At 25.9% G+C, this 15620-nt stretch overlaps 1 protein-coding gene across 2 annotated transcripts in view; it reads left to right on the forward strand.

Moving 5' to 3' along the window:
* Positions 1–15620, forward strand: part of LOC136084073 (uncharacterized) — a 185511-nt gene that overhangs the window by 140323 nt on the left and 29568 nt on the right. For both annotated transcript variants that reach the window (XM_065804189.1, XM_065804190.1), the window contains exons 21-27: positions 744–864; positions 5089–5251; positions 6436–6802; positions 10169–10334; positions 10422–10636; positions 12437–12545; positions 12701–13023. In XM_065804189.1, coding sequence (XP_065660261.1) covers positions 744–864; positions 5089–5251; positions 6436–6802; positions 10169–10334; positions 10422–10636; positions 12437–12545; positions 12701–13023 — 1464 coding nt within the window. The remainder of the gene's footprint in view (positions 1–743; positions 865–5088; positions 5252–6435; positions 6803–10168; positions 10335–10421; positions 10637–12436; positions 12546–12700; positions 13024–15620) is intronic.

Consider the following 15620-nt stretch of genomic DNA (forward strand, 5'->3'; position numbering starts at 1 on the left):
AAAACTTAAAAGTCGTTTTTGTTAACCTACTTCTTCTTTATTTTATTAACTTTGCATAAACATTATATCATTCATTTGCATAAGCGTTTTATTTTTTTCATTCTTTTCATTAATAGTTAATTATTTATTGATAGTTAGTTGATTAGTTTATCTATTTTTTGTTTTTGTTTTTTTATTTAGTTTTTAATTGTTTAATTTTTGTTTTTACTTAAACCAAGTAAGTTAGTAGAACCAAGAATTATTCTCATGAAATTCTTTTACGACCGTTTTTTACATGACCTTTGAGAAACATGTTTTACTTTTTGTGAACCTTGACAAATCCATTCTACTAACCATAATCTTTGAGAAATCTATTCTTCCAAAATTGTTATCGTTTTAAGCTCCTTTGTTTTTTTCCAATGCAAAATATTTTTTCTACAAAACAAAAAATAACCTCCTTTGTTTTTTGTACAACAACTGAATGAATATTTTATTTCTTAATTTTATTAAATATTGTTTTTAAACCTGAATGAGTTGCACATTAGCAGAGTGGTAGCTTCTAAAAAAATGGTAAGGAAAGCCTCAAAATAAATAATTTTTGTAAATCAATTTCCCTCAAATAGGAAACACAAACACAAGAACTTGCACCTAAAAGGAGGCTGTATGTGCTAAAACATCCTTGTTTAATAATAGTTTTATTTTGTTGAGTTAATTTGAAAATAACTATGTTAAATAATTTAAAGATAGAAAGTCTTAAAATTTAGATTGGTGTTTGTCCACTTCTTGATAATCGGGATGAAGATAATTATATGTATCAAATAATAGTATATACTGGAAATCGAAAAGATGCTGGTACAGAATCTAACATCTTTTTTACAGTAGCTGGTAAGAAAAATATTATATATTGTAATACTCAACTTTAAAATCTGATGTATTTAAATTATATTAATAAAATAAAGTTCTTTTATTAATAAAATTTAGTAAAAAGTAATTTTATTAATAAAATAAAGTTCTAAAAAGATCTTTCTGCAAAAAAAAAGGTTTCCAATAGTGAGTCATCAATATTTGAGCATTATCTTGGTTTCTTATTTTTAGGGTAGCAACATTGATAATCTTGGTTTCTTATTTTTAGGGCTGCAACGCTAATAATGAGATGATTTTTCAAGTAAAATTATTTTAGATGACCAAAAGTTTTTTGCAGTTATTCCAATTAGTTGTATCTTTTGTACCTTTACTGTGCATGCTCCACAATTTCTGTTTAAAACCCTGTAGTCACATTTTTTTAATGTTTAGTTGACTTACGTTGTTTGATTTATTTTTCATAGGGTTATGACATTTTCATTATTTTTTTTATTCATTTTCTTTCTTCAATTTTAACATGTCCCTAGCACTACACAATGAGCAATAGTGCAAATATGAGATATTATGAGACATTTTTGCTTTTCCTTTACAAAAAGCTCATGCAAGACACAGATTAAAATATTTCCTTAGAAATGTGACACTATATAAATGAGCAAAGTTTAGTTCTTTGGAAACTATTATTCTTCTTTTTGTTTCATTCAGAATACGCACATTTAGCTAATTTGGATTAGGCGTTCTCATAATACCCGGAAAGGCTTTGGTTCAAACTTATACCATTTAAGCCTCTCAGTGTATTTTCTAAGTAAGGCATACACATATGTACATATTTATTAGGCTTTAGTTGTATCATACCATTTACACATTACAAGGTTAATGATTTTGATACACTGAAACAAATTCTTTTGTATTGCTTTTGAAAAATGGGTTTGCAGGCTCTAGAAGGTAGAAATTATAAAAGATTTTCAAAAATGTTTATGTGTTAATATAGTATTTATTCAAAGGTGGAAGAAATTCCAAAGAGCAAAATTAACAAGTTTAGTAGAAGAACTAATTAGTTCTTCTACTAAATAATAGGTAGTAGAACTAATTAAAATATAAAGTTAATTTTATCTATGAAAATTTATACTGTTTCTATCTATAAAAGTCTGTACTATTTTAAATTTGTATCAATATTTAATTAATAAATGAATTTCATTCAAAACAACTCTATCAGGTTTAAAGAGAGGGATTCTAGTATTGATTCATGGTATTAGTAGCGGGTGGATTTCCAACTATTAAAACAACATACTGATACAATACCAGACCATTTTAAGATAACCAAAGTAAAAACGTAGATGCAGCTATAGGAAGTGGGCAGTTAGGTTAAAGGGTAAGAGTATTGATACATGGTATTAAGAGATGGTGGGTTCCCAACAAGAAAACTAACTCAATGATCTTTAACCCACCTCAATCAATTCTGGCCTTAGTGTCGTTTAAAAATCTGGCTGTATAGTATAACTATCTAAATGACCTTTAACCTGCCTCAATCAATTGTGGCCACAAGTGTCGTTTAAGATCTAGCTGTAATTCAAGTCGTATCTTCTTCAATTAGTTGATCTACTTGCGGCCAGATCTTAAACAACACTTCAGATAAAGAGCAGAGCGTTAAAACAACAGCCAAAGCCAATTCAAGATAAGTAACTATAACGATATATAGATAGTGGATGCCAAGAGCCTGAATTAGTGTTGGTAGAGAAGTAAGACAAGTCAATTGATATATATTTATGAAATAATTTTAATTTTTTAATTTTTTTTTAATTCTGATTTATTCCAAATAAGGCTGCAAGTAACCACTATTAAGTTGGGTATTACAAAAAAAAAAGAATAGAGTTATAGAGCACAGACACAGTTGACAGAAGACTTGAAAAGTTGTAGGTTGTATGAATCAGGAAAACATGCAGATGGGAGAGAGTTCCAAGGTGTTGCAGTGTGGTGAAAAAAACTAAACAAATATAAGTTTTTATAGCATGCAGGGATAGATACAGTCACAAATGAGACTTTGCTGAATGAAGAGTCAAGTAAGAATAAATTTTAGTTGGTGGAACTAAAGATAATAACTCCTTTGAGTTGCAACCATGATAGTATATGTGGAAAAGAGAAGGATATACAACTTTATGACAATGGAAAAGAGACTCAATCTTAGCAAATAGAGCAAGATCAACTACATTTACAATGCCTTTTTGTACCTTGTCTAGGTGGGAAAGAGCATCATTAAAAGAACTTGCCCAAATATGACAACAATATTCCATACAGGGATGAATAAGAAATTTATAGCGGTAGAGAATGGAATCAGGAGTAAGTATATGGCGCACTCCATAAAGAAAAGCAACCTTAGCAGGTGTTAATTTAGCAATCAATTGTTTATTTAGTTTCTATAAATAGTCAGTAGTGAACGATAATCCAAGAAGACGTAAAGAAGAGGACTCAAGAGTCCTTTTCTTAATGTCTTCTTGGATTATCTATAAAGAGGGTTGTCATTCATTAATATAGGAATGTTAACACTATTGCGATAGTTGTTTTCAGTAAATAAATGAGTATTGTTGGAGTTAAAATTTACTAGCCACTGCAAGCCCCAATCTTTTACAGAAGTGAGATAAGAAACAAAACAGAAACAAGGATAGAACCTTGAGTTACCTCAAAAGTTGCTGGAAATAAGTGTTGGCCTTCAAGATTGACTTTAATAAAGCGGTTAGAAAGAACTGATTTAATATCTCAAAAACTTTTCCAGATACACCATATGAAGCAAGCTTATGGAGAAGAATAGCATGCCAAACTTTGTTGAAAGCTTTAGATATGTCAGCAATAGCCGTAGCCTTCAATCACAGCATTTAGCAATTCAGCCATAGAGCAAGAGGATCAAAAACCGTATTGATTGTCTGACAGTAAGTTATTTGACTCAAGATGAAATGTGAGAAATTTGTTGATCAAAGACTCAAAGATCTAGCTAATAACTGAAAGAAAACTGATTGGATGATAATTAGAGGGGTCCGAATGTCCATTGGAATTTTTGAAAATTGGAACAACTTATGCTATTTTCCAGCATGCGGGAAAACAACCCCCCAATAAGGCACTCATTAAATAGTTTAGAATGAATTGAAGTGAGTTATGGAGAACATATGTGGACACACAAGCCGCAGAAGAGTTCAATTGATATATGACTTTTGCAACGGAAAGTGGAGTGATTTAAATGCCTAACAATGGTTCAACCTGATCAACATACTTTCCAAGAGTGAAATTAGAAGAAAAGGTTTTTGCAAATAGTTCTGCCTTATCCTTGGGAGAGGTAATAAGATAAGTCTCAAAAATAAGAGATGCAGTGTTATACCTACCCTTGTTAATAATGCTGTTGAAGGTTTTTCAAAAGTCTTTAGAGCCTAACTTCTAAGATAAGATATGAGATTTAGTAAACTGAAAATATAACGCACTTTTAGCAGCTGAGGGAGAAAAGATATCAATCCAAGGAAGAAAATGGTAAAGAGTCCCAGTCAGCTTAGGGTAGTAGTTACTAGTGTGATGGTAGTGAGTCCGAAAAGGAAGTATGAAATGAAAGATTTATAGAGACCATTGCATTATCAGAACCACCTAAAGAAGAAAAAGTAGAAACTGAAGATAAGCTAGGATCAGAGACCAGACATAATTCAAGAAGTGAAGGTAAATGATTAGGGTTTTCAAGAAAACGAGTGTCAAAGTTAACTTTATGAGTAGGAGATTGAGAAATGCAGAAGTCATAGGTTTTAGTGCCAGCAGGGTGATTGGTGTTAGAGCCAAGCCATTCAGTGTGATAAGCATTTAAGTCACCCATAACAACAGTATTTGCGAGGGGTAAAGAGAGAGGACATAGCCAGTTGATCAGAAATAACATCAAAAAGGGTGCAGTTTTAAAAAGAAGGAGAAAAAAAAGAAAAAGGTGATAGAGTGAAGAGGTGCTGAGCAGAAGCACATAAAAAAATGGTAAAGGACTTGAACCTAATTTCACAACAAATAGCTGAGTTGATGCATATGTATACCCTCAAGCCAAGCATGTGATTATTAGAGTCTTTGCAAACAAAAGTATACTATAAAATTTAAACAATACAAATGTATTCTCAAAAATTGTTTAAATAATAATTTTGACCAATTATATTTAAATAATATTTTTAATTATATATTTTTTTTATTTTTATTTTTTCAAATGAAGAAAATAATATTAATTTTTACAATTTTCAATAGGTAACATGGGCGATAGTGAAGTTCGGCGTTTAAAAGGTTCAGAAAGAAAATGTTTTCAAAGATCAGGGTGTGATATGTTTATAATGACAACACAGAGTTCTCTTGGTGATTTAGATTATATAAGATTTTGGCATGATAATAGTGGTGGAGGTTGGTACATAAAGTAAGTATTGAATATGTATATTCGTATGTATATATTTATTTTTTAAACATATTTTCCTGCAACAAAGCTGCAAGTAACCACATGTAACCAAGTAGGTTGTGAGTTAGTAGAAAAAAAAAGAAAACAATGACTCAGGGAACATAAACACAATAAAAAGTTCCAAAGCACTGATGTTTAAAGCACAATGTCGGTTGTTTTATTACTTTTTATATTATGTTAAAATAAAAATATAATAATAAAAATCAATAAAAATATTTAGTTTATATTTCTCATATATGCAATAAACAGACAGAAAATGCATATCTATTGCATGTGTCAAGTTAGTATTTATTTTTGTGAAAAAAAAGCTAGAAATCATTCAGATAAGCACTTTTTTAGTAGTAAAGAGAGTTCTAGAGAACACTTTCAAAAGGTTGTGACAGAAAAGTTTTCTGAGCCACAAGCCCTAGGAAAATTTAAGTTTTAGTTTAAGTGAGAAGTTAGTTTAGGAATGGAAGCAAATTGAGTGTTAACAGTGGATTAATCTATTTCTTTGGAATGACAGGAAAAGTGTGGTCATAAGATTTAAGAGATGAGTTAGAGGAAAAGTTCTTGGTAAATAATTTTTCTAGGAAGAGAAGTTACAAGTAATCTGAAAATTACTAATAAAAATACTGAAATAGCTTTAATTCTTAAAGTTTATGCTTTATTTTCAGAAAAAGAAGACAAAAAAATAATCAAAATAAAGATTGCTGCTTTAACTCAAACCCTTAGTTGATGTAGTGGCACTCTGCATATTTTCCCAATTTAGTTTGTCGATAAATTTACTTAGGCCCCCGTAACTAAATTATTCAGTATGACATCATCAGTGATATTACAATTTCTAGTTTTGTTTTAAAATTATGTGTTTAACATAATAAATTTTTGATTTAAGTTTTTTATATTTATCATATCTAATTTTACAATATGAAGTCTTCAAGTTTAAAGTAATAAGTTTGAAGAAATAAGTTTCACTCATATATTAATGATAATAATAGTAGCAATAATAACAAAATTGATGATAATTTTAATATTAATAATAATAATAGTAATAATAATAATGATAATAATAATAGTAATAATGATAATATGAAAAATAAAATCACAACTAAATGTAAAATTTATTCAAACATAAAACTTCAAACAAAGAGTTTATTTATGTTCAGAAACATCATTATTATTGATCTTCAAACTGAAAAACAATATCTTTTTATTGGAAATCGTTGGCTTGCTATAGATCGTGGCTCATATTCAGTAGATTGTGTTTTACCAGCGGCATCAGTAGAAGAACAAAACGATTTTACCTATGTTTTTACATCTAAAGCAAAACATAATCTTTCTGATGAACATTTATGGTTTTCAGTTTTAGCTCGTTCACCTAAAAGTAACTTTACCAGATGTCAAAGGTTGTCTGTGGCAGTTTCTTTGCTACTGACTTCAATGATGGTAAGCGCAATGTTCTATGGACAAGGAGATGGTAAACAGGACCCAGCAACAGAAAATAAAAGTGATTTTTCGTTTACACGAACCCAGGTAAAAATTGATAAGACTATAGTTTATATAATTCATGGCTTTCTATCCCAACTTCTTCTGTTTTATCTCAACAGTTTTTGACAAATACTATAAAACTAAAAAAATATCTTTATATTTGGCTAAAATATATTGTAAATTTTTCTTTTATTCATAGACCTATTAAATGCAGTGTATATATACATATATATATATATATATATATATATATATATATATATATATATATATATGTCTATATATATATATATATATATGCATGTATATATACACACACATACATAGTATATACACACACTCATATACACATATATATAAACACATACATATGTATATATATATATATATATATATATATATATATATATATATATATATATATACACCCCTAGTGTTATTAAATTCATATCAACTATGATATCTAACTGTATTAGCAGTATTTCATCTAGCAAGGAAGTTTTTGCTAGAGCTATATCATTTTATAACAATGCCTTAGCAGCAAGTGGGTATATTTAAAAGATTACTTTCCCAAAAAATCTTGCCTCATCAAAACATTATTTGGTTTAATTCTCCATTTTTGCAATATATAAAAACCAACGTCGCAAAAAAAATTTTTAAATCTAATTTAAATTTAAATTTTAAATCTAATTGAAAAAAGTATTTTCCAAAAACACATAAGTTTTGCAAAATTTTTAATAGTAATAATTTAAAAGTCAGTTATAGCTGTCTTCCAAACATAGCCAATATTATTAATTTACACAATAAAAAAGTATTATCTAATGTTTCCAACACAGTTACAAATGTAATCAATTCAACTACTTGTAATACTTGCTGTACCTTTTTTTCAAAAACTCAAAAATAGATTAATATGGTTTAAGATCAAAATAGAGCCCATATTGAACAGTTATTATAAATATATTAATTGATTAATAAATGATGACATATTACAATTTTAAGTCTTTTTACTTTATATATCTCTATATTTGGCTAAAATATATTGTAAATTTTTCTTTTATTCATAGACCTATTAAATGCAGTGTGTATATATATATATATATATATATATATATATATATATATATATATATATATATATATATATATATATTTATATTTATATTTATATTTATATATATATATATATATATATATTTATCTATATATATATACATATATATATATATATATATATGTATATATATATATATATATATATATATATATATATATATATATATATATATATATATACACATACATACATAATATATACACACACATATACACATATATATATATATACACACATACATATGTATATATATATATATATATATATATATACACACACACACATATATGTGTGTATATATATATATATATATATATATATATATATATATATATATATATATATATATATATATATATATATGTATAAAATATTCAACTTTGAAATAAGTAGTTATTAAATTATTTTGCTCTATTTTTACAATGAAGGTTCAAAAATGTTTAAAAAGAATCAAAAAATAAAAAAGTTATATGGTGAATTATAATTATAATTGTAAATATTTCAACTAAAAATTTTAATTAGTGACTAATAAATTGTTAATCAATTACAAGTTGCTTCCAAAAAGCGTTTTTGATAATAGCCTATATTAGAAAAATTAAGTTCAAGATCATGTTTATTCAAGTTTCTAATCTAGAAGCAGTTTTTTATTTGACCATTTCTTTATTTCTATAATAAAAATACCTTCATAACTTATATGTAAAGTGGAATTCTTGACATCTTTTTCTTTCAACAGTAAATTACATTTCTTCTTTTCTTTTTAATATCTTTTGTTTATGTTTACAAGAGTCTTAAAAAACATTTTTCGATTTTCACTTTTCATGCCATTTATCATGCCATTTATTACTTTAATAAAAAAATAAAGACAGAATAGTTGGTATTCAATGCAAAGATGAACTTTACTAGTTTCTGGCCTACTGTGACTTAAATATAAAGCAAAACGCTTCTTATCTTTTACTGACTCTGCCTTGGTTTTCCTTATTGTAAGTCACATACAACATGATCACTACTTCGCTCTGTTTATTTCATTTAACCAACATGAATTAAATGTAATTTAATAAATTAAATGTTTATATAGATGATACCTATATAAATAATTACTTTGAGTTTTCCTAAAAATATGAGTAGAAGCAAAAAGCGCAGCCTCTCTGCTTTTTAACTTTTTATGAATCTATTACAAATCATACGACCTATTGTAAAGTATTTTTTGATCATTTTTTTGATCAGCTTTATTATTTTGTTTCTCCTCTGTCATAATATGCTGTGGTTAAATGCCTAAGGTCTCTAGAATTTAACTGACTTGTTAAAGATTTAAAATTAAAACAATTGATAAAAAATAATATTCTTACCATCAATGGCATTTTAAAACATGTACATTTTACATATGCTTTTATTTGAAATAACATCAAACAAAGTATTGATATGGTATATGATATTATTCCTTTACCCCTGTAGTGAAATTCTTTATATACCAACAACAAACTAAAATAACATATACCAACTACAAACTAAAATAACATATATCAACAATAAACTAAAATATCTGGAAAGTTCTTTTTATAGCACTTTTTTTAGACAAAAAGAAAATTTTTTAGACTCAAAACTTCAATTTAAGGTTACAATAATTTTAAATTTTAATTTTTTAATTTGTTCAAATTATTTTGTATAGATAGAAAAATTAATTTTAGAAATTTCAATTAATAAATTTAATTTTTAGTTTAAAATTTGTTTTACAATTTACAAGAACTCTAATTAATACATATACAAGAATTTTAAAAATCATTATTTTAGGTTTTATGATTTTGTAATTAGAGCCAAATTGCCAAGTTAAAGTTGTTAAGTATTTTTTAAATATTTTAAATATTTTAGTTTAAATAAAAAATGTTAGTTTGAATAAAAAGTTTTAGTTTAAATAAAAAGTTTTATTTTAAATGAAAAATTTTAGTTTCTTTAAAAGAATTTTAGTTTCAATTAAGGCAAAATGTCTGATCAAACAATTTGAAAATTTCTGTTTAAATAAAATCTCTATTCAAATATTTTGAAAAAGTAAAATGATATATTTTAATATATTATTTTAAACATCAATAATTTTTAATAAATTTATTAAACAATTGAAATTTTAAAATAAAATCTTCAAATAATTGAGCAGAAAGTATTTAATAAATATTCACGACTAACACAGTTTTTATGTCTATAATGTTTTTAAAATGAAACAGACTCAAATTTATTGAAACAGACTCAAATACTCACGACAACTAATCTGAAAACTATTTTTTTATTTAAAAAAATTATATATTTAGATTTCTGTGGTTTTGATCTGTACTTTTATAAAGTTTCCAGTGCATTTGTTGTTAGTAAAATTTTTTCGTTCCATAAAACCATTTCAAATTTCAAATGATAAAAATGACAGCTCATGTGATAAAAGTGGTGGATGGAAATCACCTATTTTTTCAGATAAGCGCAAAAGTAAATTTTTTTTAAATATTTTGTTAGTTTTTTTAGTTTTTTTAAATCAGTTTGTAGAGTCCTTTTATTTATTTTTCTTTTTTATAGGTTTGAGCTCAAATCAAAAATCAACAGAAATTGTTGTACAAAAAAATGTATCACTTAAAAAAAAAAAATTTTTACTGCCACATTGTTTTTTGTATGTAGCATGGTTTTTTTGTGTTGTAAACATTTTGGGTAGTGCAGTTGTTGTTTTGTTTTATGGAATGAACTTTGGAAATAAAACATCATTAAATTGGTTAGCTACTGTAACTATTGATTTGGTATGTTTTATTATACATGTGTTATTTTATGTATGTTTTACATGCATATACACAATTTACTTATGTGTTAACTGTATTTCAAAAAACCAGAAAGTGCCAGAAACAGCACATAAAACAAAATTCTTTTAACATTTAATGGAAATTTAAAATTCTTATGGTTATAACAGTTTATATATAAACATATTGATGGTTTTAAGTACAAAGTACACTTGTTCATACTTGATTGTTTCAAGAAAACAGATTTTCAAAATTTTGAGATCAACTTTATAAATAAAAATTGTTTCTGAAAATCAGTAAAATTGTTTATTTGAATGTCATTAATTGTTTATAATTAATTGTTTATAATTAATTGTTTATAATTAATTGTTTATTCATTTTTTATTTGTTATTGCCAAATTGTCAAGAAGTAACATTGTCTAAAAAGGTGTACATGTGTCTTTTGTGCTTTAAACTGTTCATATTTCTATGCCTTTGTATTCTCCTACTAAAATATAAAAAGTTTAGTTAAATCAAAAGTCAGATGGAAAATATTTTAACTTCTTTTTTTTTAAATAGTTCAATTATGAAGTTCAATTATGAAGTTCAATTATGAAGTTCAATTATGAAGTTCAATTATGAAGTTCAATTATGAAGTTCAATTATGAAGTTCAATTATGAAGTTCAATTATGAAGTTCAATTATGAAGTTCAATTATGAAGTTCAATTATGAAATTTTAACTTGTTACTTTTGCTCACAAACAACTGAAAACTAATTTTGATAATTCAAGTTAAGGATTTAAGATCACTTAAGTGAGGATTTAAGATCACTTATGTTGAGAATTTAAAATCATTTAAGTTGAGGATTTAAGACTACTTAAAGAAAATAATTTAGGGAACTAAGGAAGTTTATTTGCCTTTTTAAAAGCCACAAAAACAACTCTTTATTGACAAAATATTTATTATATTATTTATTTAGTTCAGAATGTTTTTTTTTTTTTGTTATTTTTTTGTTTTAGGTAGTTTATTTTACTTTATTTTGTTTTTTTACTTTAGTTTTGACTGAATTATTTAGGGATTGAGCATTGAGTGTACATACATTGATTGATTTAGCTATAAATACAGTGAAGTGTACATTGATTTATTTATTTAGCAATTGGTGCATCAAAGTGTATATGCATCAACTGAGTGTTTTGGATTGGGCGAGTAGTCTAATTATTTATTAAATTTTCAAACTTTTTCTGTTCTTCTGTTTATACTTTTTAAATCTGGACTTTTTGTAGTTAAAGTAAACAAAGTAAATTTAGTATGACTTAAAGTAGCAAAAGGCTAATTAGAGTTGTATTTTTAACTTGACTATGGAGTACCTGAGTTCAAAGTGTTGGACTAAATATAGGAATTATGACTTTTGAATCTACGACTAACTTTGAATCGTTACAATTGACACATTTGTGTTTTCAACTTTTTTTATGAAATTAATTAGAAAATTGATTTAATAGTTCATTTTACTGGAAATCAATAAGAAAGTTAATACGAATTTTATAGTTATTTTGTAAGAAAACAAAGTTTTTTACATTTAACTAAAATTAAAAAAATAATAAACTAATGATTGCAAAAAGTTATGTATTGTTGACGTCATTATCATCATCATCATCATCATCATCATCATTATCATCATCATCATCATCATCATCATCATCATGATTATTATATAAGTGTCTCATAGTTTATTTTGAATAAGTGTCACTCATTGTTTATTTTAGATAAGCATCACTCGTATATTGATGGTATTCATGTTTAGTGTTTTTGTAATTCCTTTTTTAGGTTAAAGAGGTTTTTTTCACCGAACCAATAAAATTATTTGTTTTGGCAGTTGTTTTTGCTCTTTTTATTAAAAATATTAAAGAAGAAGAAAATGACTTTCAGAATCAAGGTAGTTAAATAATGTTTTAAATTTATTTAAATATGTTTTTACTTTAGCTTGGGAAAAACATTTTAAAGTTATATTGTATACTATATTATAGCATAAATCTTCAAATAAGCACCTTATATAGTTTTTGAATCTTTGATAATTTTTTCATTTTGAAGGTAAAGCGTTGGCTTTTGATGAAAATTGGCTTCACAAACCAAAACACGAACCATCTATTTTTGATCGAAGAGATATAGAAATGCAACCACTTAATGCTTCAATAGTATTAGAGATGAGAGACTTAAGGATTAAGAACCTCAAGATGTACTCTTTAATAAAAGAGTTGGCTTTATATATCTTTTACGCTGTTTTGGTGATGTTTATAGGATATACAACACGCAAAATTGTTGTTTTTCACCAAACTCGCAATGTTCAAGATCTTTTTAATTTAACACTTAGAAGAGTTCCATGGCCAAGGGATTATAGTAAAATTTATGGCCAGGTTAGTTTATCTTTATATATAATTATTGAAAAAAAAAAAAAACATGAAAATAAAATAAAATGCTTTGGAAAAAGTTAATTTAATATTTAAAATTAGTTAACAAATTTTTAAAGTGTTATTAGTAAAAAAAATGAAATAAAAATTGTTATATGGTAAAGAGGTTTTTCACTTTTCCTCTTTTTACACAGCACCACTGCCCTGCCCTAATTTTCTGTTATAATATTTTAGAAGCTAAATTAAATCAGTGCTTTACCAATAATTTTAAATTACTCAAGTAAAATCAGATAATTTTTGTTTGTGTTATACAAGCAGAAAATTGATTTTTCAAAAATACTTGTATACACTTTATTTTTAAATGAAACGTAATAAAATATTTTTTGAAAAATGTTTTATTTTTATTTTAAATTATTTTTATTTCTTATATTTTTATACATTTTAATTTTTTTTTAACTATTTTTTAAAACAGAGTTGTTAAATACAATCCCATTGACTCAAAAAAAATTTTTGTTCAAAAAATACATCTATTCAGTAGGGGGGAAGTGGGGTCCAAAATTTTTTGTTTTTTGTTTAACCAGTAATTCTTAATTAATTTTTTTAGAAAATTTCAAAAAACAATTTAGTTTTTGCTAATATTTTGTGGTTGGTCTTCTACTTCTATTTTTAACATTTTAAGATATTTTTAAAAACAAGAAATCTTTGCAGTGCATTCTTGTGCGTATTGCTATGCAACTTTATGTTAAAATTTATGCAATTTAAATTTTGATTAAATTTTTAATTTAATTAAAATTTAAATTGCTTTACTTTACTTTTTTTCTTGATTTTGTAAACTAAATTTAGATACCAATTAAAATGAAAAATATTGCAACAAAAGTAACAGACTAGTTTTAAATCATAATTAATAAACTTGATAAAGTAATCTCCTAGTAGTTGACAAATTTTGTCATACAAAGTTAAATCATGTATCAGACAATGGAACCGGCATATTCTACTATAATAAAATTTATTCAGAAAAATATCCTTTTGTTGAATTTAATTAAAAATATATTGTTTGAGTGTGTTTCTTTATTAGTTCTATCTGTACTATAACGGACTAAAGTGAATAACGTCTTCAACATATTAATGTTTTGTGTTTTAATGTCAGGAAGTAATTTATTATTATTTGTATCAATTTAGCTTTTATATTCAATATTTTTAGACCAATATTTATTTTTTCAATATAAAAATGATTAGTACAGTAGAACCGGGTCAAACCGCACACCATATCATTTGGCACACTGATCGAAAATATCAAATAAAAACAGAACGGATATGGCTATGAAAAAAGTTAAAATAGATTCAAATACAGAATTCACTATTCGAATTAAAAAAATAATATGCCAAGATTATGTTAATGTTTGTCAATATTATGTTAATGTATGTCAATATCATGTTAATATATGTCAATATTATATTAATATATGTCAAAATTATATTAATGTATGTCAATATTATATTGTTCTCCTCTATTCAAATTAATAAAATCATATACCACTTTAACTCCTTTTTTTACTTTTAGTGCAACTTTAACGAGGAGTCAAAAATTTTTATATATTTTTTATTGTTGCAAACAAAATAGCGTTAATACCAAAACTGATGTAAAAATAATCTTACCACCTCTTGTCCAGTCCAGACAAAAGTTTCTTTTGGCTTTTTATATCACAAATAGTTGTGCAAAATACCCATCAGCCTTGCAGCATGAATTTTTTTATTGCTGTCAGACACACACCTTTTAGACACACAACGGTTGTTTTGCCTTGATCACTCAAAAAATCTATTTCATCAATTCCAAATATGAGACCCAGAAATTATACCATTCTGTTGATATTGCTTGGCAACTTGTTCAAAATAACAATCAGTTATTTCTGGAGAACAAGAAGCCGCTCTGTTAGATGCTAAGCTGTCCACTTTTCTTGTTGAAATTTCCTTAGACCATCTCTTCATAAAGGCATAAAACCAGTCTTTGCTAGCTATGTCGTTTTTCAATAAATGCAATTGATCTTTGCATTTAAGGTAGCCAGTTACAAATTTGAGGAGTTCATTTTGGATTAAATCTTAACCCCAGTCACAAAGTGATTGTAACCTCATGCACCATCATTCTTTCTGTTTCATTTGAAAGTAGCGTTGCTGTACCGGAGCCATGTAAACTTTTGTTGTTGTTATTTTTGCAATCTTTGAGTGTTGAGACTGGAACGCCATGTTTGAATGCAGCTTTTCTCAGTGACATTGTTTTCTTTCATTTCAGTTAATGCGGCGAGTATATCTTCCTTCTATGCTTTTGTGAGTAAGTAATGGTTATATTGAGAAATAACATAATAATTTATTTTTAATGAGTAAATAAGGATTGTATTGACAAATAACATAATAATTCATTATTTATTAAACCGAATTGACACTACATTAATTAGGTAAAGAAAAATCAATTAGAAAAAGGCTCTAAGTCACTTGCAAAAAAATAAACTAAGTAATTAATGGAGTGTTTTATCAGAAAACAGAGGTTTTTGATTTTTTAAATTTTGATTTAACCTTTTGTTCTAGCTGCATAAAAGGAATGATATGGT

Source organism: Hydra vulgaris, chromosome 08, assembly GCF_038396675.1.
Source record: "Hydra vulgaris chromosome 08, alternate assembly HydraT2T_AEP".
Classification (NCBI taxonomy): Eukaryota; Metazoa; Cnidaria; class Hydrozoa; order Anthoathecata; family Hydridae; genus Hydra; species Hydra vulgaris.